Raw genomic sequence first — 23055 nt, 5'->3', positions numbered from 1 at the left:
ATTTTCTAATTATCCTAAAGATCAAGTTGGAAATTGAATAAGGTTGGATCCTATTTAAAATAGGAGATAGATCTTGTTTCTATCTAAAGCTATTTGAACCTCCTCTCTCATTACATGATCTTTCTCTCTCCAATAAAAGATTCTCTCTCATGCACCTACTCTCTCCCTCTCTCCACGTCAGAATTTTCTTCTCTCTCCAAAAGAAACTTGAAGTCATATGTCCCTTTCTTTACCCATAGGGAGGCACGCCACTCTCTCTATCTATATTTTTGTGTTAAAGAAAATATAGGTGGTGTTATAGAGAAACCTAGAGCAAGGGTTTACAGTATTTTGAAGAAAACAAGGGAGAAGCCCAACCTACATAGAAATCAACTCACATATTCAGCCCAAATTTGTTCCCATAGGGTTTCTATAAACCCTAGTTGATTTTGAGCTCTCTAAAAACCCTAAAAAAAAGAAGCAATGCCTACAAAGCTTCCCTATCTCAGAATTTTCAGCAACACCTTAAGGAGTAAAAGTGTGTAATCGGTCAAAGAATCGGGTGTAGGGTGTATCAAGTCTTGGTAGAATAACTCCAGGCATCGTCTAGTAAGTCTTCTCAGTAGACTTAATTAATTACGGTATTATTTTCTATTTTCAGTGAATTTCCAGCTTATTTTGTGCTAATAATTATGGTGTTAGTTAGTTTAAAGCTCCTAAATAGTTTCTATTTCTCCTGGTAGTGAAAATAAAAAACCTAGGTTGCATTTACCTTCATCTCGCCCATGATAGAGGCCTGCAAGCTACCTTGTAAGTTCTTGAACTAGTCGACTAATATCCTCTATCTCCTGATACCGCTCATCATGAGGTGGATTCATATGAATACCCCTGCTGGACCTCTTCTTGTTGTCATAAGTTCATCGAAATCACAAACAAAGAATCAACAAAACTTAGTGGAAACCGCAAGTTCTAGGCTGACTTGGCAAAACTTAACCTAAAATCAGTAAAATCTATACTTGGTTTTAGATTCCCAACTTTGTTGTTGAAGAAAACCTAGGCTCTCATACCATTTTGATGCAGGAAAATTGAGAAAAATAGACAAAACAGTTCAATAACCTGTCAAAATAGACCACATTTAGGTGGATCTAGCTTTCTTTGCATAAAAGAGTGACCCTAAAATCCTAAATAGAGATTACTGTTACTATTCACAACCTAGTTTTTACTGTTTACATCCCAAAAGTCTTAGAAATTCCAACACCCTAGGCCATTTTATTACATTATAATGAAGACATACCAAAACTACCCCCAATTAAGTCATTATCAAAATACCCTATAAGTCCCTTCACTTAAAAGAAAATTTTGTAATGACCCTTTTACCCTTAATAAAACAAATAATTCCATAAATATTCTAACCAGTAACCACTTTTCTAAACATCGCCTAAAATTCTAAAAAATACAAAAAAATCCTAAAATCCCTAAAAGAAGTTAAAACCTTTAAAAACACAACCCGAGAAATTTCGAAAAATACATCATTAAAATTTAATAAGAAAAATTCAAAAATAAGACGCATCTTGTCTTGCATCAATTATAGAAATACCCTTACCGGGTTTTTATGCATTTAAAACTTTTAAAATTATGAAAAAATATCCACAAAACACAGAAACATGAAATTACTTGACATAAAATTTATGAAGTTCTACAAAAAATCTAAACACTCAGAAATACAACTTAGAAGTGAATTGGTACCATATCGGTCAAAAACCCAACGATCCATCATCCACAATTGTCTTCTCAAACAAACCCAAAGAGACCCATGACCCACAGTCTAGTGCAGGGGCTCATGGTTGGCTTGTCAATAAACAGTGGAGCTTAATATGTGGATTACAAGTTCCCCCTTGAGAGCAAATCAAATATGCACATATCACAACAGTGCAAGGGGGTCTCTCTATGCACATGTACATGTGTCCCTGCATATAGGGTTGCTTCCCAAAATGAGGAAGTCATAGGTGTATGTCATGCAGAACTTTTGTTGAGGATTTAACGCTCAATCTTACAAGCCTAGATCCGCACATAGGAGACCACATAGCTCTCCTCACTTAAACCCTCGATGGTAGTTTCACATGCCCCATAGGAAGGATTTTGGATATGACCAGAGCCATAGACTGCCCAACCTAGGTCAGTCAACCATATGACACTCCCACTGAAGTGTATAATCAACTATAATTTATCATATTTACATGCTCTCATGACCTATAAAGGCCACAAACCCCAACAATTAATAGTTGCAAAACATAGTAAATAACCAATTCACATATGCATATATTTCGATATGGTATATTGTTCATAACTTTTGATATCCACATATTATTCTCCAAGAAAAATAAATACTAAAGATAATTTTAGTATATGTGTGCTTCATGAAATTCTTCCATCCAGATAAGAAACAAAAGAAGAACACACAACCTTTAAAATGCGATATAATGAATTATGTATTAGCAAAGAGAATATGGTATGATCTTTAAAATGTGATATAATGAATTATGTATTAACAGAGAGAATATGGTGTGATAATCATACCTTGATGTTTGTTTTGCTCAATGATACTTAAAAAGCTTGAGCTATTAAGAGCTCCTGCATTAAAAGAGATGAATTATGAAAAGAATATTATTGCAACTCCTACCACATTCCATAGAAGCCCAAAATAGAAAAAAAGGAACAAGCAACATGCCATGGTAAACAACAGGCTTTACACCAGGATCTTTTAGAAAGACAAGTGCTGGAGCAGATTCCACCTCAAACCTGTTGACAAGCCAAAATGGCAAAAGTATAAGGTCAAAATCTATTTGTGCACCAGTTAAAGACATGGACAAGTATGAACAAGGATTAAAAAAGAAGTGCGCATCAAGGAGAACTATCTTCCATAAGATTCTTGTCATATCGTTCTCAAAATCATAATATCGGAGAACTATCTTCCATTAGGTACAAACAACTCATAATATAAATATGTTACACTGGTGTAGCACTTGTTACAAATGTAGAAGTCCATGTTATAGCAGTTTTGCTTTCTTTAAAAAGAAAAGCACAACATCGCTTTTAGAATCTGAAACATAATATTGGAGAACTATCTTCCATTAGGAACAAACAATTCATAATATAAATATGTTACACTGGTGTAGCACTTGTTACAAATGTAGAAGTCCATGTTATAGCAGTTTTGCTTTCTTAAAACAGAAAAGCACGACATCGCTTTTAGAATGTGAAACAAAGAATAGAACAAGGACAACAAAAAGTAAATGTGATGATGTATAAGCAAGCAATATATTTAGTGACACTGCATTGTTTCATCATTTTAAGTTTAGACAAAAAGTCCCATCATACTTGACTGGATTTCGTGCATGGACACACAGAGAGTTATGCTATTCTATATCCACAAGTATCCTAAAAGTATCCTTAATTAGTATTTGTACATTAAGCATATACAAGAATATCATCTGGGCAGTTCAGCAGGGAAGGGCTCCCCTACGTAATAGGAGTAGACCTCTTGTCATAGTGTTGTGGCACCCCTCCACCCTGGCCACCTAGCCTACAGCCTAGTCCTAAGAATATATAAATATTATTGCATCATAGACAGGACCTTTCCCATGTATTCCAGGAAGCTGCTAGAATCCTAGGCAAACTGGATATTTGAAAGTATTCAATTGGAAAAGTACCTGCCAATTAGGAAACCTCCCTAAACAAGATATTCTAAGGGCTTCAACTTCCAGAAATTAAAACCACATAACTTTCCTTTTCTGATTACCACAAATCACAAGATCCTCCATATAGCAACTTCTCATAAAACTAGCTACATATCAGTTTCAAGTCAATGTAATGAAAAGACAAATACAAAATCCCCAAAGATAAAGCCTTCAACCGATCAAAATTTTCAATTATGAATAGAAAATCACATAAATGTTCTTACATGTTCCACCAAATGGAAGAAAGTTCTTCGCGCCACAGCACAAATCCAAAAGAAGCATAAGCCCAATAGTCCTTTGCTGCCTGGCGCAAAAAAGGAGCAGCACGTTCCCCAGTTTTGGAGAAGCCTATAACTTTTGCCTGACAATAAATTCAGCAAAAAGGATGATCATGTCAGAAGGCATGGCGTGTAAGAAAAAACATATCAAGATGGTGCCTATATACGAAAATAGTTTGGTAACCAATGATTAGGGTAGGACTATTAGGAAAGAGAAAGTAGAATAGACACATTTCCAATAAAGCGAGGAGAATGTACAATTTTTTTATCCTTTCGTGCATGTGTAAGGTGGTGAGTACAATTTTATTGACAGCTCCTTTCTCCCGTTCATGATTCTTTTTCCTTTTTAAATTTTTTGATAATAGAGCAACAAAGTAAAATTTGAGGATAACTTTCAGGAGAAGATTTTCAAAGAGTATGGTCACATTAATGGTATCTGCTATGCATTAGCATGCACACAGTTTTGTGTATTTGTCATGATCGTCTTACTATTGATATATATAAGCCACAACTTTGTACACCAGTGCAACCACATTAGGTAAAGCACAGGTGAAGGTTCCCCAAACCACATGGTAAGATACTCTCACAAACTCCACTTTGTATAACATCCTTAGGTGTTCCTCTTTAAGGCTCTTTGTTCATGCTACAGTCTTATGACTATGGAGACCCTTCAGAATAGAAAAACAGATAAGGAGTCGATCACTAAGAGGAGCAATTCATTTTCTTTTAGGGTTCAAGTCACATGCTTAGAGATTATTAAAAAAGAAACCATATAATAGTTGCCATATGGGACAGACGGAATCATCAAATGAGGTAGATGACTTCATCAATTGACGGAAGTGGTCTACTGCTGGAAAATTAGAAGTGAGTGATTTCCCTTTGATATTAAACTACAAGTCTTCTCGTAAGTTATTTCTCTCACTAACCAAAAACAAAGATATTGCTAGTAACAAACAAAAGAAAGTCTGTCATTTTGTCGATCCTGGATGGAATCAGTCAAATTGGGCCAACTTCATCCAACTTGCATGTATTCCACAACCAACCCAATAGAAGATTCTATAACCACGGGGTCATCATCATCATCGTCAAAGCCTTTATCCAACTAACTGGGGTTGGCTTCCGGATTTATGGAAAATTTTGATAAAATTTTACATTGGCTGCCTACCTGACACGACCCACCTCCTTTACCAAACTTGGGACAGGTGAAGGGAAAGTTTAAAATCCTCACCCTTCTTAGACCAATTATATAACCATGGGATACTGAATGGATTTGTTCCAAAATCCATATTATACCGGAGGAAAGATGAATAAAGAGGTTATCTACATTACTAATGACAAGATGAAATTAGAACACCAATATTCTAGCTAGTCAATCAATGTAACTTACTGGCTTGTATATCACACATGATGTGTTGGATTTCTTAAGGAGAATATCAGTGAGTTCAACAAGAACATTGGAGTCCAATTAGCAGAACAATAACTTAAAAGGAGAAATCGATCCAGATACACAAGGTTGATCAATTAGAATATAGCTTGATATTAGGATGTTTAGTTCCTTATGTGAATTGCTGGAATCAAGCAGCTTGGAAACTGGTGGAAGTAGGATGGTCTCTATGAAGATGACTCCTTTGCTTGTTGTTGAGGAACCATTAATCACATAAAGAATACATGGAGGCAAGAATCGCAGTCTAAGACCCATGTAAACCTATGTAGAGTGCTATAATTAATGAGTGCTGCTTGAGCGATGTTTGTATATTTACATATTACAATATATCATTGCTCGAGCATTATCAGAGAAATGAGTTTATCTTCATTATCTATGCTGGCCATTTCCAATATTTATTTTCCTAAACTAATTAAACATTGCATACTCAAATGAAGTCGCTGATCTTCCCTCCTAGTAGACCATTGAAATAAGATAAGAATCTTTCATGCACATTTTGCATGCACAACTCACAAGAAACTAAAACTCTTGATGGTGACGAGAAAAATACCATTAGATGTCGACGAAAGATCAACTAAAGTGCGTCAAGAGCATAGTTAGCAAGTCGGGAACTATCAATAAATCAGATCACCATAAAATCATAAATAAATCGTTTTTATTTTAAAAACTCAGATGAAAAATCGGGCAAAAAAATACAGATTGGCAAAAATATTTTATGTAAAGATATCGCAAATTTATTGGACTAGGCTAAAAAAATCGGAGTGAAAAAAAGGGATAAGTTTAAAATATTAAAAATTTTGAAATAGGATACACTTGAGTGAACTCAATTCACTTGATAGTTGAGGGAACACAACTCATTTTAGACATATTGAACCCAAGTAAATTTTTATTTTACCTCAAATTAAAGATGTCGGTGCACATTAAAGATATAGGTCTAAATTGTAGGCCCTAGATTGCCCAAACTTGATGCAAAATAAAGGCCAAGTGTAAAGACGAAGCTATTTACCCATCGTGTTGTAAAGACGAAAGACGTGTGTTGTAAAGAAGGACGCGTGTTGTACAAAGCTATCGCTCGTTTTATGTAGAGAAGAGAATGCACATTGAGAGAAGGAGAAGTGGAGGCAGAGAAATGGAGAGAGAGTGAGAGAGGGGGGGAGTGGGTCACCACGCATCTCTCAAAGAAGAGCATAGAAGAGAAGGCACAAGCATATGCAAAGGTTTTTGAGATGGTGCTGTCTTTTTGAAGATGAGGGTGAACCTATGTGTGAAGAAAATCAGATGGATGCTCTGTGTCGAAATCAGATGGTGATGGTGTTATCTGTTTTAAGCTGATGGATTGTTAAATCAGGTTAAGGGAAAAGCCCTAATCTGTATCTTTTCCCGAATTTATTTTTCCCTAATGTAATGTTCTTTGAGTTATGTTAAATTTGAGGATTTTGAGCTATGTTAAATTTGGAGATTTTGACAATAAATGTTGAATTTGTGCTTTGAAAGTTCTCTCTATCATATGGTTCTTTGTTTTCCCTAATTTCTGTAAGATGTTAAATTTTTCCTTAATTTTCCCTAATCTGTATTGTTTTCACGATCTTTGTTTTTCCCTAATCAATTTACCCCTAATTTCTTTGAGATAGTTCTATTTTTCCCTAATCTATTTACCCCTTATTTCTTTGGGATTCTTCTCTATCAGATGGTTCTCTTTCTCTCTCTGTACCCATCAAACCATTGTTTTCTCTTTCTGTAACCATCGAGCATCATAAACAGTGATTCAATAACTAGTAAATAAATAATAAATAAAAAGAGATTTAATTCAAAAAGCTCCAATATGCAATGATCCCGTTTTAGGGTTTAAAAAAAAAAACTATAATCTGCAACTTGAGGCTAAACCCTAGCACGCACAAGAAATAACCCTAACAGGAGATAAATTATTTTGTAGGGGAATTTTTCTTTTCCAAAAAATTATTGTTTTTTATGACGTATAAAAATGAAAATTTCATAAAGCAGGAAAAGCTACCAAAAAAAGATTTTAGAGGTTATTAATAGAAAAAAAAAAAATTGAAACGATTTATTGTAAATACCAAAAAATCGCCTAACGTGATTTTTTGGCGCTCTTTTGAAAAATCATAGAATAAAATGTTTTTAAAAAAACCTCCAATTTTTTGAAAAAATCGCATTTAAAACGGCGATTTGCTAACTATCGTTAGGAGACCCTTAAATTGGCGACCAGAATAACCAAATTTGACCCCTCATGGTTTAAAACTTGAAAGGTACGGCCATGTGGAATTCAAAGCTATAAAATAAAAAAAATTCTTCTTTTCTTTATTATTGAATCTAAATTTCACTTAAAAGTGCCCAGGAATAAAACTAAGCTTCCAGTATTAATTAAAATAAAAACAATATTATCGAAAATACAAAATAAATATGCACATAAGACTGAAAAAAAAACAAAATAGTCAAGAAGACTTACTGGACTAGGCCTAGGGTCACCCCCATAGGACTTAGTAAGCCCTACACCCAATTTCCAAACCGATGATGCACTTCAATCCTATTAGTCTTGCTAAATTCTCAGTGCAAGGAAGTTTCCTTAGGCAATCCCTCTTAAAATAGGATTTCAAAGGGTGTAAAAGACAATTAGGGTTTGTTAGATAACCCCTTTAGAACAAACTAGGGCATACCATGAAGACACATCCCTTTCTAGGCTGGGCATAATCCTTTGTCTACAATGAAACCATAATTAGGGTTAGCGTGCCACCCCTTACTAGTTTCTTATAGGGTGGCATGTCACCCCTTATTAATTTCTTACAGGGTGGCGTGCCACCCCTTATTAATTTCTTACAGGGTGGCACACCTAGAGAGAGAGAGTTTGGGGTGTGGAGGAGAGAGAATTAGAGGAAATAGAGGCTCCAATAGTGAGTTATGAGAAGTAGGATTCACCTCCTTATATAGGCCTCAAGACCTTGGCCTCCTCCTCCCCCTGCCCCTGCCCCTGCCCCTGCCCCCAGTATGCCTATCCAATGACTCACCAAGACCAATAGGAATTTAGAAAATCTATCCCCCAGTATGCCTATCCAATGACTCACCAAGACCAACAGGAATTTAGAAAATCTATGAGGTGAGAGAATTAAATCTAAGTCATCCATCCCACAAATCAGCCATCATGATTTAGGAAGGCATATTAAAAATTTTATCTCCTAAATATTTGACCCATATCCACTTCTAGTCTAATTAGGTTTATACCAATATAAAAACCTTCTAGAACTCCCTAATTTATTTATAATTGTAGGAAGTCAAAATAATAATAAAAATTTGTCAAAACTAACTCCCACAAAAATAGGTCACACATACCCCTATGGGTGATGTACGGGGCCCCATGGGCCCCAAAGGCCCACCCATGGGATGTGGCACACATGTGGGGCTAAATCCAAGGGCCTCATATATGCCCCTATACTTTTCCATATTTTCAGAATTACCCTTTTAAGGAATTTACAACAAAAATTTCTTTTTAAAAGTTACGAAAAAAATTTTGCCTCACTGAAGGTATGGCCCTTGACATAGCAAAGTGGCAAACTAAGATTCATGTAGCCAACCCCAAATAGTTGGAAAAAGGCTCAAATGATGACGATGATGATAGTTTTTTTTAAAATATTAACATAAAGAATTATAATACTGAAAAAAATATTAAAAAAAAAATCTAGAAGTGAAAGGTACCAATAGGTCAAAATAAATGACTATAAGGGCATTCTACCCGACGTAGTGACTGTGATCCACAACTGTCTTCTCAAACAGACCCAAAGAATCCCATGACCCACAGTCTCATGCAAGGCTCATGATTGGCTCATCAAATCGAGCCAATAAATAGTGGAACCACAATCTCGAATGTGGATTACAGTTCTGCCCCCTGTTATGAGCAAGCTAAGCACATGTCACTACAGTGCAAAAGGGGGGACTCTTTCTATACGTATATACACATATCCTTTACATGTCATACCAAAGTTTATTGAGGATTTAACCCTTACACTCACAGCCTACATCCCAATACAGGAGACCACACAGCTCTCCTGGCCTACAAACTATCTCTGGGCATCTCACTGACCTCAACAAGGGACGATCTTCTGTAAACCCTTTTCGGTAGTGGCACAGGCCTAAGGGGTAAGGGTTTTGGATATGATCAAGGCCATAGAAATGTACAATCCACTATAAATCAAGAAATACACACTCCCACTGAAGTGTATAATCCACTATAAATGCCTTTTTACATGCTCTCATAACATTTAAAGGCCACAAAACCCAACAGAACCACAATGCAATTTATTTTTCATTATATTAGTTTTTATAAGTAGCCTTTACACAACTTAAGGAAACAGTCTGAGGTAAGTTTTGCTTGAATAAAAATCACTGGTTATAATACAAAATTCCACATATCAGTCAATAAAAAATTTATGTAAAAGGTCCCAAAGAATGTCAATGAAGGGCCACCCAACCATTAGTTTATGGGATGTAATAGCTAATAAATTAAGGCTGTAAGCAATGATGCCGGTTCCAAGTACATGAGGGAATACCTTATGAGAACCAGCCTTCATAATGAAATCTTGCACCTGAAGGGAAACAAAGTTCCTTGTCACCTCCTACTAAGGCATATATAATGACAAAATTGCAATTTCTATTAACATGGAAGTACATAGCAAAGAATACATCATAAGGCTCAAATACAACAGAACAAATCATTGTTGCCCTGATTGGGTCATGCATCTTGGCATGACTTCAAGAAATTCAGAGATATATTTCAAGTTAGCACCATAAGAGATTTCTGAAACGAAGAAATATACGAAAACAAAATGCTAAAGAGAATTGAAAACGTGAAAAGACGGCATCTAAAAGTTTCAAAAACAAAAAGATATGGGACAATGTTCGTGTTCTTTTCCATAAAAAAAAAACCTTGATCGTTCAAAATTCAAATATAAAGTAGATTGCACATAGAAAAGCCATGATTGTTACGTGGAACTGTTTAAAGTCTGACTAGACCTTCAGCCAGATTATGTAATTGCGCAGTTTAAGGACCAACTTCTCTTTCCTTGCATTGGAAAGTGGTTACCCAGCGGAAGGCCCACTAAAAGCAAACTTCCATATGGAGTAACGAAATGCATTCAGAACCAACAGTTTCCTAGTAGTAATATGGAAACTGAAGAAATGTATGGGTTTCCTTATGCTTTTAGAGTTGAGAAATGCTATATGTAGGGTCAAAACATACAGCTAGAGGGCTCAAAATGTGTTTATAAACAAATTCACAGTTTTGCTAATTTTCCATAGGTAAGACAACTATAAACATTTCAAATCAAGTAGGTTGCGTGTAGAAAACTGTACAATAATATACAGGAACATGCTAGGACTAGGAGGTGCGGCCCCACAACAAGGCCGCGCAAGAGTGAAGGGCATTTGACCCATGATACCATCCTGCCTCAATTAAGATTCCCCTTGGATGGGATAATTTCAGCCAGGCACAATTCTTTGGCTTAATATCAATATCAAAAGAAGATTACCACCACCATAGCAAAAATTCTAGAGACCACACTAAACCCACAAGTTTAGTTGATCAAAAGATTCTGCAGTATCAATAAAGACCAAACGTTATACAGTAACATAATTACCAATGACTCCTTAGAGTAGTAAAGAATACGAGGCAACCCAAGTACGATTGTCGTCATCCAATCTACAACAGCATCCACTGAAAGATCTCCTTGGTACCTGATGCATAATTTTGTTGAACTCTTAGAAATCGCTAAAATTAGAACAAAGGAGGACTCTTAGAATATAGAGATATAGCATAAAGGTTACAAAAAGGAGCATAGCAGGCAGCAGTTTTGACAGTTGAAAACATATTACGGTAAGTAGTTTTAGTGAAGAAACAAAGCAATATAAGACACAGATCTGCAAGAAAAAAGAAACTGACCGAATAAGACATTCTGAGCTTCTACAACCATGAGGAAAGGCAATGAGTGAAGGAAGACCTGTGTTTTGCAGGGAAAATGATGGTAATGACAACACAACTCTATATAAGAATTATAAGTCATTAGCAATAAAAGCAGATGGTCCTAATTAATCAAGATCAGCAGCATTCAAAAAAATGGACTTGGGCTCACACTTGCTAGGGTTAAGCCCGAGCTAATCACAAAATGGATGAATCCAAGGGAGTCTGAGGTCCGACTTGGCCAATTTTATACAAACTACGAAAGGGTAAGGATACCCTAGGCTCAAGAGAATCCCTGCTTTGGGCTTCTCATTTTGGAAATGCCTGCGTCCTGATCCGAGCCGACTCAGGCGAGTCCCAAGTCAGCCCAGCAAGTTTTAAATCACTGATCAGATATCAATTATCATGAGAAGAATAGCCAAATCAAACTTCGGTATAGGACAAATCATAAATGAGAGAGAACCTTCAAAATATATTCAGCACCCAAAGCATGATCAGAATTAATAAATGAATAAACATTGCATAAAGCTCCATGCAGATCATTTTAAGATACTGGATAACCTCAATTGAAATAATATTATTAGGAAATGAATTTTTATTATCATGCACACAATCTCAAAGACCCACCATATTTCCATATGTAGAGGTAAGTTCAATATCTTTTCCTCTGTTCAGCAGTATATACAAACAACAAACATGAAATACCCAATGCAGCATGATAGACCAGGTTTGATTATTCTATCTCCTGAAGAAAACCATGAGATAAGAGAATCTCAAGATATGAAAGACAATCGCTAAGCGTATATTACCCCGTCGAAAGAAAGGTTTCCCAGTGGTTTTGCTTTTCTCGGCGAGGTATTTTGCAAGCTCAACTTCACCAAGCTCCACAACATCAGTTTCCGCAACTCCATCAAGCAGATGAGCTGAAAAGAAAATATAAATAGATTATCATGGTGTTTCAACGATTAAATATGGGCATAATATACAACCGTCAAGTGTGGTAAGCATTCTTAAAACAACACAACCAAGAATGTGTTGGTGAATGACTTCTAACTGCCATCACTTATGGGCAACCTCATGCATATGTACACAAACAAAAATATGACCATATGGACCCAACTCTAGCAGACATCCAAGTAACTATGTGTGCAAAAAAAATTTACAAGAGAAAAAGGGCAAAAAACACTTTATATTCTAAACAAAGACAAAACGTAAAAACTAGAATGCAGCAAACACCAATAGCAGGCCTACAGTTCAAAAACCATGCAAGCAATTAACATGCACATTTACAACCCAAATATATGCAGCCATGGAAATGCGATCATGTGCATAGCTGCATATAGATACAAACAAAATAAAGCATTAACATAATTAAGTATTCATATCAGTGTTTGAAAATTCGGCGATCCGGAACGGAATCGCCCTATCCGGATCGGAAATCATCTTGATCGTTCCGTATCCTTAATATATCAGGATCCTGTCGTATCCCCTTTTGAACCGGCCAATCCAGACCAGTCCATACCGATTCTCTGACAGAACCGGCCGGCTCTATCCAATTCTGGCTGGCTCTATCCGGTTCTGTTAGTGTTTAACTTTTTAAAAATGAAAGGCGGTGGCCCACCCCTTTTTCGAAATCTTATAGAAGGACCACCTACTGGTGGGCCCTAACCACTCTTAAATGAGCACACATCACCCCAAAGCATGTGCTAAACAAGATACACTCTAGGCCACGTAGCTTGAGGGTTTTATTCAAGCTTTCCCTCCTTTGTGTCTTCGATGTGGGATAAATGGGTATCACCTCACCTCACCACAAGCTCTTCCTCCTTTTACGACTAAGTGGCCCCAATAATCCTGCCTCTCGCTCTCTCTCCCCCCTCCCAACCTTAGCGTCTCTTTTTTTTAATGTTCTTATCATAGTTCCACTAAAATTAATTCTAGTAAAATTCTCTCTACTAAGAAGTACAAACAAATAATTCTACTAAAATTCTCCCTCTAGTAACATCTTCCATTAAATTTGTTCCATATAGTTTCTTTCAAAAATCAAAATTCATAAGTTAATACAATAATAAAATAAATAAATTGAGTTAGAGAGATTCATTTTAAACTTTATTGTCATGTTGCAAACTTTATTTTGATTATAAAATGAATTTAATAGACAACAAACATGCAACATGAGATAGGTTCTCAATATTTACATATTTTTTGCACAATAATGAGACAGGTTTATTATTTTCTACACGCAACATGAGACAGGTTCTCCAACAAGGTTTTTGGGGTGGCCGATCCAGGTCAGCTATCCATTTTTTTATACCTTGATTCATATATCATCATCATCAAATCTTTTTCCCAACTAATTGGGATCAGCTACACAAGTCTTGGTCTACCATTATGCTCTATCAAAGGACATACCAATTAACTATTCGTATATAATAAGCAAATATACCAATTCAGGAAATGTATTAATTAATTGCACAAGACATAATGAGAAAATAGACTTATTTAAAAAATGAGAAAATAGAAGGGGTGAAATTAATGGGTGTCCAAGAACTAGGTGGTGGAATTTAAAAAATGAAAAAATAGACTTATTTAACGATAAATTAGCTCAACAAGGAAAATAGAATTCTGAACACGAGGTCAGTGTTATGTGGAATGAGATGTGGTTAAATGTGTTAAGAAAATAGTAAAAGAAATTTTAGGAGAATGTTAAGGGAAAAGGAATTTCGATAATATAAAGAAACTTGATGATGGAGTGATGAGGTTCATAAGGCCATTACCGAAAAACGATCATGTTATAAAACTTGACAGTGTAATAGAAATTATCAAAACTTAGAAAAGCATAAAAATGCTAAGAAAAACGTCAAAAAAATAGTAAGTAAGGCTAAACTTAAGGCATATAATAATCTATAAGTAAACCAAAAACAAGAAAAGGTGAAAAATATGTCTTCAAAATAGTAAAAAATGAGATAGAAAAAGTCTTGGTGAACGATGAAGAGGTTAACAAAAGGTGGTGAGTTTATTTTAATAAACTATTAAATGACGGACCCAATGGGAACATAGCGGTAGAAAGAACAGTTGGTATAAATGAGGACGAAGGTCATAGATACATTCGTAGAATTAGGATATAGGAAGTGAAAGAAGCTTTGAAAAAGATGAAGATAGGAAAAACTTTAGGACCAGATGGTATCCCGATAGAGGTTTGGAAGTGCATGGGGAGATTGGTATTGACTGGCTAACCAAGTTGTTCAACAAGGTGTTGAGAAAAAAAAAAATGCCAGACATATGGAGGAAAGGTATTGTGCTACCTATTTACAAGAACAAATGAGACATAAAATTGTGCGAACTATCGAGGGATCAAACTTATGAGCCACACTATGAAGCTCTGAAAGAGAGTGATTGAGCAACGACTAAGGCATCAAACAAGTATATTAGAAAATCAATTATGCTTTATGCCAAGGAGATCAACACTGGAGACTATTTTCCTACTTAGGCAACTGATTGAAAAGTTTAGGGTGAAGGGAAAAGACCTCCACATGGTTTTTATTGATCTGGAGAAAGCTTATCATAGAATACCTTGAGATTTCACTTGATGGGTGTTGAAAATGGAAAGGGTCTCCAAACACTACATCGACTTGGTGAGAGATATATACAATAGAGCGGTAACTGGTGTATGAACAACTAGTGGAGAGACGAGTGAGTTTTCAATGACAATGGGTCTACATTAGGGGATATAGACGGCAAAATTATTCTTATTTTTTATTTTTATTCAACTTGAAAAGATGTATATTATAGTTTTAGTTATAAGATTTATTTCTAGGGTTGTTTAGCTTTTCTGGGATTCTAAGGTTTTTATTTTTTTTATTTACATCATAAGTACTATTGTTCACAGGGGTAAAAATATCATTATAAAATTTAAGTTTAAGTTAGGATATATAAGCCATTTTAATTATCGAATGGGCATGTAATATATTTGAACATTGAATTATAATATATAAGAGGTGTGTGGGGCCTTGAGAGGATCAATTCCACAACTTTTAGAATTGAAAGAGAGAAAAGCTTAAGCTTTTGGAACATAGCTTGGGGTATAAAGGAGAAACCCTAGGTTTATTTGAATTATCCATGTGTTTAGCTTTGTTTCTTGTCAATTTAACTGTTGCCTCAAATTTCCCAACATCAAATTGGTATCAAAGCCCACGATATACGGAAAGAACTGTAGCATTTGTACGGCGTACTGTAGCATTGTACGAAATTACCATGGCACTATATGGAGTTATTGTAGCATTGTGCGGAGTTGCTGTAGCATTGATTTTTTAGTGCCCTAGGTCAACAACAAAACAGGGAAGTTAGCGGAGGTCTAGGGTTTGCTGATTTTACCCAAAGTTTTGCAAAAAAAACCTAAATCTTGTTGATTTCAGCAGTTTTTTGTTGATTATTTCCCTAGATTTTGCGATTTCGACGAAACCATGGCAACGAGAAGGGGCCGTAAAAAGGGGTTTTCGTAGATCTACTTTGCAATCCCATAGATGACAGAATTGAGGAACTTGAAAGGCAAGTACAATAGCTGGGGCAGCAGTTCCCAAGCCTCAATAATGGGCAAGACGATCTTACAGCCCAAGAGGATCTCGAGTACAAACCTTTTCACTTTTGCGCTCCACGTGGGGAGTCAAGTGATGAGGATAGTGACAGAAGGCCTAGATGTGGGGAACAGTACTATAGGGTTTTCGATTTGGAGGATGAAATTCTTGATTTTGACACAGATCATAACGAAAATCAGCTGGATGTAGATTGGGATCTGCCACCAATCTTTGGTGCATACTTAGATGAAGGACAAGATCTTGTAGGAGATCCAATCTAAGATAATGATCAAGATTGTGGTTGAATTGGTATTTGATGAGGAAAAAGATGAAGGACTCAAAGGATAATTGATAAGTGAAGTTATTGGTTTAGAAGTCGATCTCAAAGATGCACCCGTGGTGTATTCTAAAGCTGAGTCTGGGAAATTCAGTACGGTTACATGGCTGAAGTGATGCAATTTCAACAAATTTATTTGATTAAAAACATTCTACTGACATACAATGACCCTTTCCTCAGGGTTTTCCTAGTTTTAATACACAATCATTGTGTTTTGATTAGTGCAGTAACCTACAAGTCCCAGGATCATGTTTACAACATTCAATTTGAGGAATGTTCTCAAACTATTGCCAATTTCATCTTAGCTTACTTCAAAACTCGATGACGAGTTTTCTCCAACCAAGAGAGAATAATGGAGGACAAAATTATTCTTCTTTTTAAATATTTATTCAACTTTAAAGGATGTATATTATAGTTTTAGTTTTAGAGTTTATTTCTAGGATTTTTTAGTTGCGTTGACTTGAGCGCATGCGGTTTGCATGTGCACTAAACTTCATACGGAGGGCAATCTGGTGGCACTTCGTGTGCACGTGTTTGGGGGAATATGGGGCAAATAGTAAGGCGCACAATTGCGCACAAGCCGCCACATTTGCACGCAAAAAACATCACGGTTTTCGGGCAAATTGCACTCGTTGAGTTGAGTGCGTGCAGTGCGCATGTGCACAAACCTTCGTACGGAGGGCAATTTGGTGGCACTTCGTGCGCACGTGTTTGGGGGAACGTGGGGCAAATAGTAGGTTGCACAATTGCGCACAAGCCGCCATAATTGCGCACAAAAAACCGGCATGGTTATCACGCGAATCACACGCATTGAGTTGAGCGCGCATGATATGCACATGCACTAAACTTTGTACGGAGGGCAATTTGGTGGCACTTCGTGCGCACGTGTTTGGGGGAACATGGGGCGAATAGTAGGGTGCACAATTGCGCACAAGCCGCCACAATTGCGTGCACAAAGCGGCACGATTTTTGCGCGAATCGCACCCATTGAGTTGAGAGCGTGCGGTGCGCATGTGCACTATACTTCGTATGGAGGGTAATTTGATGGCACTATGTGCGCACGTGTTTGGGGGAACGTGAGGTAAATAGTAGCGTGCACAATTGCGCACAAGCCGACACAATTGCACGAACAAAATCGACACGGTTTTTGCGCAAATCGCACGCTTTGAGTTGAGCGCAAGCGGTGCACATGTACATTAAACTTTGTATGGAGGGCAAATTGGTGGCACTTCGTGCGCAATGTGGGAACGAGGGGCAAATAGTAGGGTGCACAATTACACACAAGCCGCCACAATTGCGCGCATAAAACAAGCACGGCTTTCGCACAAAGCGCATGCATTGAGTTGAGCGCGCGCAGTACGCATGTGCACAAAACTTCGCACTGTTTACGATGAAAATCAAACAGATCTTTCGACAAAGATCTCTCGGATCTTGACACCTCAAACTGATGAAAACAAAGTGGTAGAGAAAGTGGGATAAATCGAATTCAGATCTGAGGCCAAATCTACCCGGAAATGAGCAGATCCTCAGATCTGTGGCAAAGTCAACATGATCCAAAACATTAAACACAAGTTATAAGCAATAAACTGATCAAAACTAATCAAAACAAAATCAAGATAATAAGAAGAAGAATAAAGAAAGGGGAAAACAATACCAAACCGGGCCGGATGGCCCTTGGACTCCAGAGCCTTCAAGGCTCGCCGGCATCAGAACCGGCGTCCTCTTTACCTCTGATTCGGATATTGACCAGCAGATCTCTGATTTCAAAGGGTTGTTGTGCCCTAAAGATGGTTTAGAACTAGGTTGATGCGCCCTAGAGAGGGTAAGGGTTTTTAGATTAGGGTTTCAATCTTTTCTCTCTCTGAAAGAGTCTGTGTCCAATGGCCATGAAAAAGAGTTTATAAAGGCCAAGGATCTATTGGGAAGGGCATCTTCCCATAGCCAACAGACCCACCAGCCCAAAATTCCATTTTTGGGGATTCGGGTTTGGGCGACACCAATGGTGTCGTCCGGGCAACACGCCTAGTGTCGCCCAAATAAAACTGGCAAAAATCTTCCAAAAGAGCAAAAAAACGAAGCCTTAGAGAAAATTTCCAATTTGGGACAAAAGGGGTTGGGCGACACCGCTTGTGTCGCCCAATTTAGGCTGGGTGACACTTCTAGTGTTGCCCAAATCAAATTTGGTCCAAATTGCGATTTTTCACTTCATGTGTGTTCCTCAGCCTCTTGTGAAGCTCTCAAAGAAAATTTGGGTCAAAAAGGATTTGTTTACTATTTTTAATGATTTTTTTGGTAAAACAAGACATTTGCGGGATTCTGGGTCAAAACAGGGTTTCTACAGGGTTCTGGGAAGGCAGATTGGTTCTAGGTCACAAGGTAGATTGTGCGAACTATGGATTTGGGTTTACTAAGATAATGTGGTCCTAAAGGTTCAGGAAACCACATAATTTGCTAGATTTAAAAAGAGGTGTCTACAGTTGCCCCTCTTTGGCACTCTCTGTCCTTCGAGGGACAGGAGAGTGGCAAAGAAGCAGACACTTTAACATTCCCTGTCCTTCGAGGGGCAGATGAATGTCAAAGATAATGCAGACATTTTAAATTTCTTTCTGAGGTCGCGTGGTCAGAGGGCACACCAACTAATCCCTCCAAGTCATTGCATTGACCGAGCTCACCCACCTAGGGCATTTTTTCTCCTAGGGTTTTAGGCGTGAGATGTCGGTGAGTTACACGTGCTTGAAACTCAAGTTGGATTTTCTAACCATGCCACTTAACTTCAGGGCTATGCAGCTTGAAATTTTTTTTTTTTAACCCTGGCATCTTCTTTGATTTCCTTAGGGTTTCCTAAGGCTGTCTATAGGAAAAGGCTTTCTATATGAAGAGACTTGTCTGGCCGATTCCGAAGAGAGAGACGAGGCAACAACGCGATAATTATCATATACGGGTGTCCAAACTCCTTTGTTTTAAAAGTCGTTTTAGAAATTTTGAAAGTAGGAAGATATTTGAAATAGAACCCGGAGCAAGGACAGGTTACGATTTTAATAAAGAAATTAAAATTTTAATAAACAAGACACAGTGAAAATTTTTAAAAAAAGCAAGATATTTCGAAAAACAAGGTTGGTTAGCAGTTTTAACTCCTCACCCTATCAGACAGTACCCCTGAGGGCCGATAGTGAAAAATGAGCTTGCGACATGGAGAGATTGGTATTTACAGTTCTCACTCTATCGGACAATACCCCTGAGGGCCTTTTTGCGTTTTTGAGGGATCTATTTTTCAGGGATCTATTGTTCATCGCCCCTACCCCCAAGGACTCTTTTTTATTTTGAAGGGATCTTTCGATCAACGTCCTCACCCTCAAGGACTCGTTTTTATTTTGAGGGATCAATTGTTCATTGCCCTTACCCTCAGGGACTCTTTTTTATTTTAAAGGGATCTTTCGGTCATCGTCCTCACCCTCAAGGACTCTTTTTTATTTTAGGGATCTATTGTTCATTGCCCCTACCCTTAGAGACTCTTTTTTATTTTGGAGGGATCTTTTGATCAACGTCCTCACCCTCAAGGACTCGTTTTTATTTTGAGGGATCTATTGTTCATTGCCCCTACCCTCAGAGACTCTTTTTTATTTTGGAGGGATCTTTCGGTCATCGTCCTCACCCCAAGGACTCTTTTTTATTTTTAGGGATCTATTGTTCGTTGCCCCTACCCTCAAGGACTCTTTTTTATTTTGGAGGGATCTTTCGATCATCGTCCTTACCCTCAAGAACCCTTCTTGTTCTTGGAGGGATCTTTTCTTTTGTTCGTCATCCTCGCCCTCAAGGACTCTTTTTTATTTTGAGGGATCTATTATTCATCGCCCTTATCCTCGGGGACACTTTTTGATTTTGGTGTTTGGGAGATCTTGTGAGGCTCTCACTCCCAGGTGAGCCATCTTGTGTTGTGATTGGCTCCTGACAGTTGAGGATTTTGTGTGGACCTCGTTAATCGGAATAATGCCTGTTTGGCAATTGGGTGCTAGCTGAGGTTGTGATGCTGTGTCAACCTGCTTTATTGGTCCAAGCACCCTTTGCGGGTTTTCGCCTGGACAGGGGAAGTGGCAACATAAAGACGGTTTTCACCAACCTCCTTTATTTTTGGGCTCTTTTACCCATGACCTTGCGACCATGTCCACCCTTTTTCATCTGTTTTTGCTCACGGCGCCCTTTTGGGGTTTTCACTGTGCCCGGGTTATTATTTTCACATAACTCTTTTACTCATGGCTTCATGACCATGCTCGTCCGTCATTTTTACTCATGGCATTCCCTTATCTAGGTATACACCACACCCGTTATTTTTCTATTTTTCTTCATTTCTTTTTTTCTTCATTTCTTTTCTTTTTTTATGAAGCCGTGTTTAGGGTCATGCCTTCGGGACTTACTGGGGAATGATGAATGGTAATGCAGGAAATGGATTCACTAGGGAATGATGAATGTGGTGTGCACACACGGATGGGTCGGTTAAGGAAGACGTGCGTGAAGATGCACGTAAAGGGGCTGTGCGCATATGTGAGGACGTGTTTAAGGTCATGCTTCCGGGACCGGTGCAAAGCAGTTTAACGTCAAGCGGCCAGGACGTGCACTATGGTTTAAGGTCACATAGCTTGGACTGTGGTTATGCAGTTTAAAGTCATGCCACTAGGACCATGCAGTTTAAGGTCGTGCAACTACACCTCCACTACAGTTTAAAGTCATATAGTTTGGACTATGCAGTCTAGGGTCGTGCACCAAGACCATAGTTGTGCAATATAAGGTCATGCAACGTGGACCATTGTTTGGGTCATCGTGTAAGTAAAGCTCCGCAGGGGGATGGAGACAGTGGCTCGGTGAGAAGCAGACCCACTGGGGATTAATGGGTAAATATGACTCCACAGGTTTAATGAGCAATGGTATACATGTAACTCTGCTGAGAATGACAGACTAGAGCGCAGATGTAACCCCACTAGGGATTGAAGAGATAAGAATGACTCTAACTCCGATGGGGTTAATGGGCTGCAATACAGATGTGACTCCTACTGGGGATGAGGGACAGTCGCTTGCATGTAGCTCCACTGGGAATGACAGTTCAAAGTACGGGTGTAACCCCACTGGGATAATGGTAGGATACACCCGGTGGAGAGGTGGGTCTATTTCACAATTTAAAGTCATGCGTATGGGCTATTTGTCGCGCCGTTTAACATCTTGCTATAGGGACGTGCGTTACAGTTTTAAGGTCTTGTAGCTCGGACCATGGCTATGCAGTTTAAAGTCATGCGGCTAAGACCATGCAATTTAAGATTGTACAGCTAGACCGCCGCTACAGTTTAAGGTCATATAGTTTGGACCGCAGCAGTGCGGTTTAAAGTCATGCAGCTAGGACCATCCAGTTTAAGGTCGTGCAACTCCCACCGCTACAGTTTAAGATCATATAGTTTGGACCATGCAGTTTAGGGTCGTGCACCTAGACCGTAATGTGGCATAAGAATGTGACTCCATGGGGAAAGAGTCGTAACTGAAGTCTTAACTCCCCAAGGATACGATGGCTGTGGTGCAGAGCATGAATTTCCTGGGGATGCAGAACGATGGTCCAAATGAGAGTGCCATAGCGTGCACAGCGCTAGGTTTTGAACGACGCACGCGGCGTTAGGCCCTTGATGAAGCGCATGGCGATAGCATTTGGTGAAGCACACGGCGATAGCTACTTTAGTTAAGCTCGCGGCAATAGAACTTGGTGAAGCGCACGCCGATATCTTCTGGTGAAGTGCACGCCGATAGTGCTTTGGTGACACGTGCGGCGCTAGCATCGAAGGGACGCGCGGCAGCAGGTTCATGAGGCACAGGGGGCAATGACTTACATTCAGGACTCGAGCTTGACCCACCGCGGCTTGGACTTATTGCCCTCTGAAGATGAGGACTGGAGCGTCATTTTGAACTTGTGAGGGGTACTTTGCGTAACCTTTGTTTATAAAAGGGGGAAAACCCCATTTTACTATTTTACCTTCAATAAAATAGTGAAGAGAGTTTTAGAGCAAGAGAGAAATCCGGCGAGAAACCTTCGGCTAGGCCACAACACACAGGCATTCAAGAGCTTTCCGACGAACTTGAGCAAGTGGTGAACCTTCGCGGAGTGCTTGCGAACGTTTTTAGAGAGTGGCAAGGCTTCTTGAGCAGAGAACAAGGAGCTTCCCATGGCTTTACCGAGACTCTGGCGAAACTACAAGGGTCGCAGCGGTACTCTACCGGAGTTTCAGGGCTTTTGTGGGAGTAGAAGAGGACAAACCAAGGGTTACTGGCTACTTCCAAGAGTCCTTAGTGATATTTCGGAAGTTTCGTGGTTATTGGCAGGTTGCAGAGGTTTCGAGGACTGCTGTATTTGCCCAAGACTTTCCGATGACTTCCCAATGTCTTCGCGATTGCTGTCAGGCAGAACGGAGGTCGTACCATGGTTCTGCCAGAAGTTCAATGATTTTCCGAAGAGTAGAGGAGTGCAAAGAAGGAAGAAGGAAACCCACAGGGTCACAAAGGAGCTTCTTCAGCAATTCCGATGATTTCCCGATATTCCTGGCTGTTGATAAGGGGAAACAACAAGGTCAAAAGGGGATCCCCGATAGACGGAGAAGTGTTCCGGCGAGAAGAGGAAGTACCGATAAGGGGAAAGAACAGGGTCGCAAGCCTGTAACGGTCAAGGAGACAAAAGGCCATGAGACAGTTGATCATCACCGAGGGGGGAACCGAACA

The 23055-nt window shown here is 38.6% G+C and overlaps 1 protein-coding gene across 7 annotated transcripts in view; it reads right to left on the bottom strand.

Annotated features, from left to right (window-relative positions):
* Positions 1 to 23055, bottom strand: part of LOC18422038 (DNAJ heat shock N-terminal domain-containing protein) — a 62124-nt gene that overhangs the window by 19295 nt on the left and 19774 nt on the right. For 6 of the 7 annotated variants that reach the window (XM_088866195.1, XM_088866194.1, XM_006827258.4 and 3 more), the window contains exons 8-14: positions 12210 to 12323; positions 11383 to 11440; positions 11081 to 11177; positions 9995 to 10030; positions 3941 to 4077; positions 2708 to 2778; positions 2557 to 2610 (exon numbers count right to left, since the gene is read on the bottom strand). In XM_088866195.1, coding sequence (XP_088722321.1) covers positions 2557 to 2610; positions 2708 to 2778; positions 3941 to 4077; positions 9995 to 10030; positions 11081 to 11177; positions 11383 to 11440; positions 12210 to 12323 — 567 coding nt within the window. Of the gene's footprint in view, positions 1 to 2556; positions 2611 to 2707; positions 2779 to 3940; positions 4078 to 9994; positions 10031 to 11080; positions 11178 to 11382; positions 11441 to 11572; positions 12324 to 23055 lie in introns of all 7 variants that reach the window. The other variant, XM_088866196.1, reaches the window with a different exon arrangement.

This window comes from Amborella trichopoda, chromosome 4 (assembly GCF_054954075.1).
Source record: "Amborella trichopoda isolate Santa Cruz 75 chromosome 4, AtrichopodaSantaCruz75HAP2 v2.0, whole genome shotgun sequence".
Classification (NCBI taxonomy): domain Eukaryota; kingdom Viridiplantae; phylum Streptophyta; class Magnoliopsida; order Amborellales; family Amborellaceae; genus Amborella; species Amborella trichopoda.
This window is presented reverse-complemented; position numbering and strand designations above follow the sequence as displayed.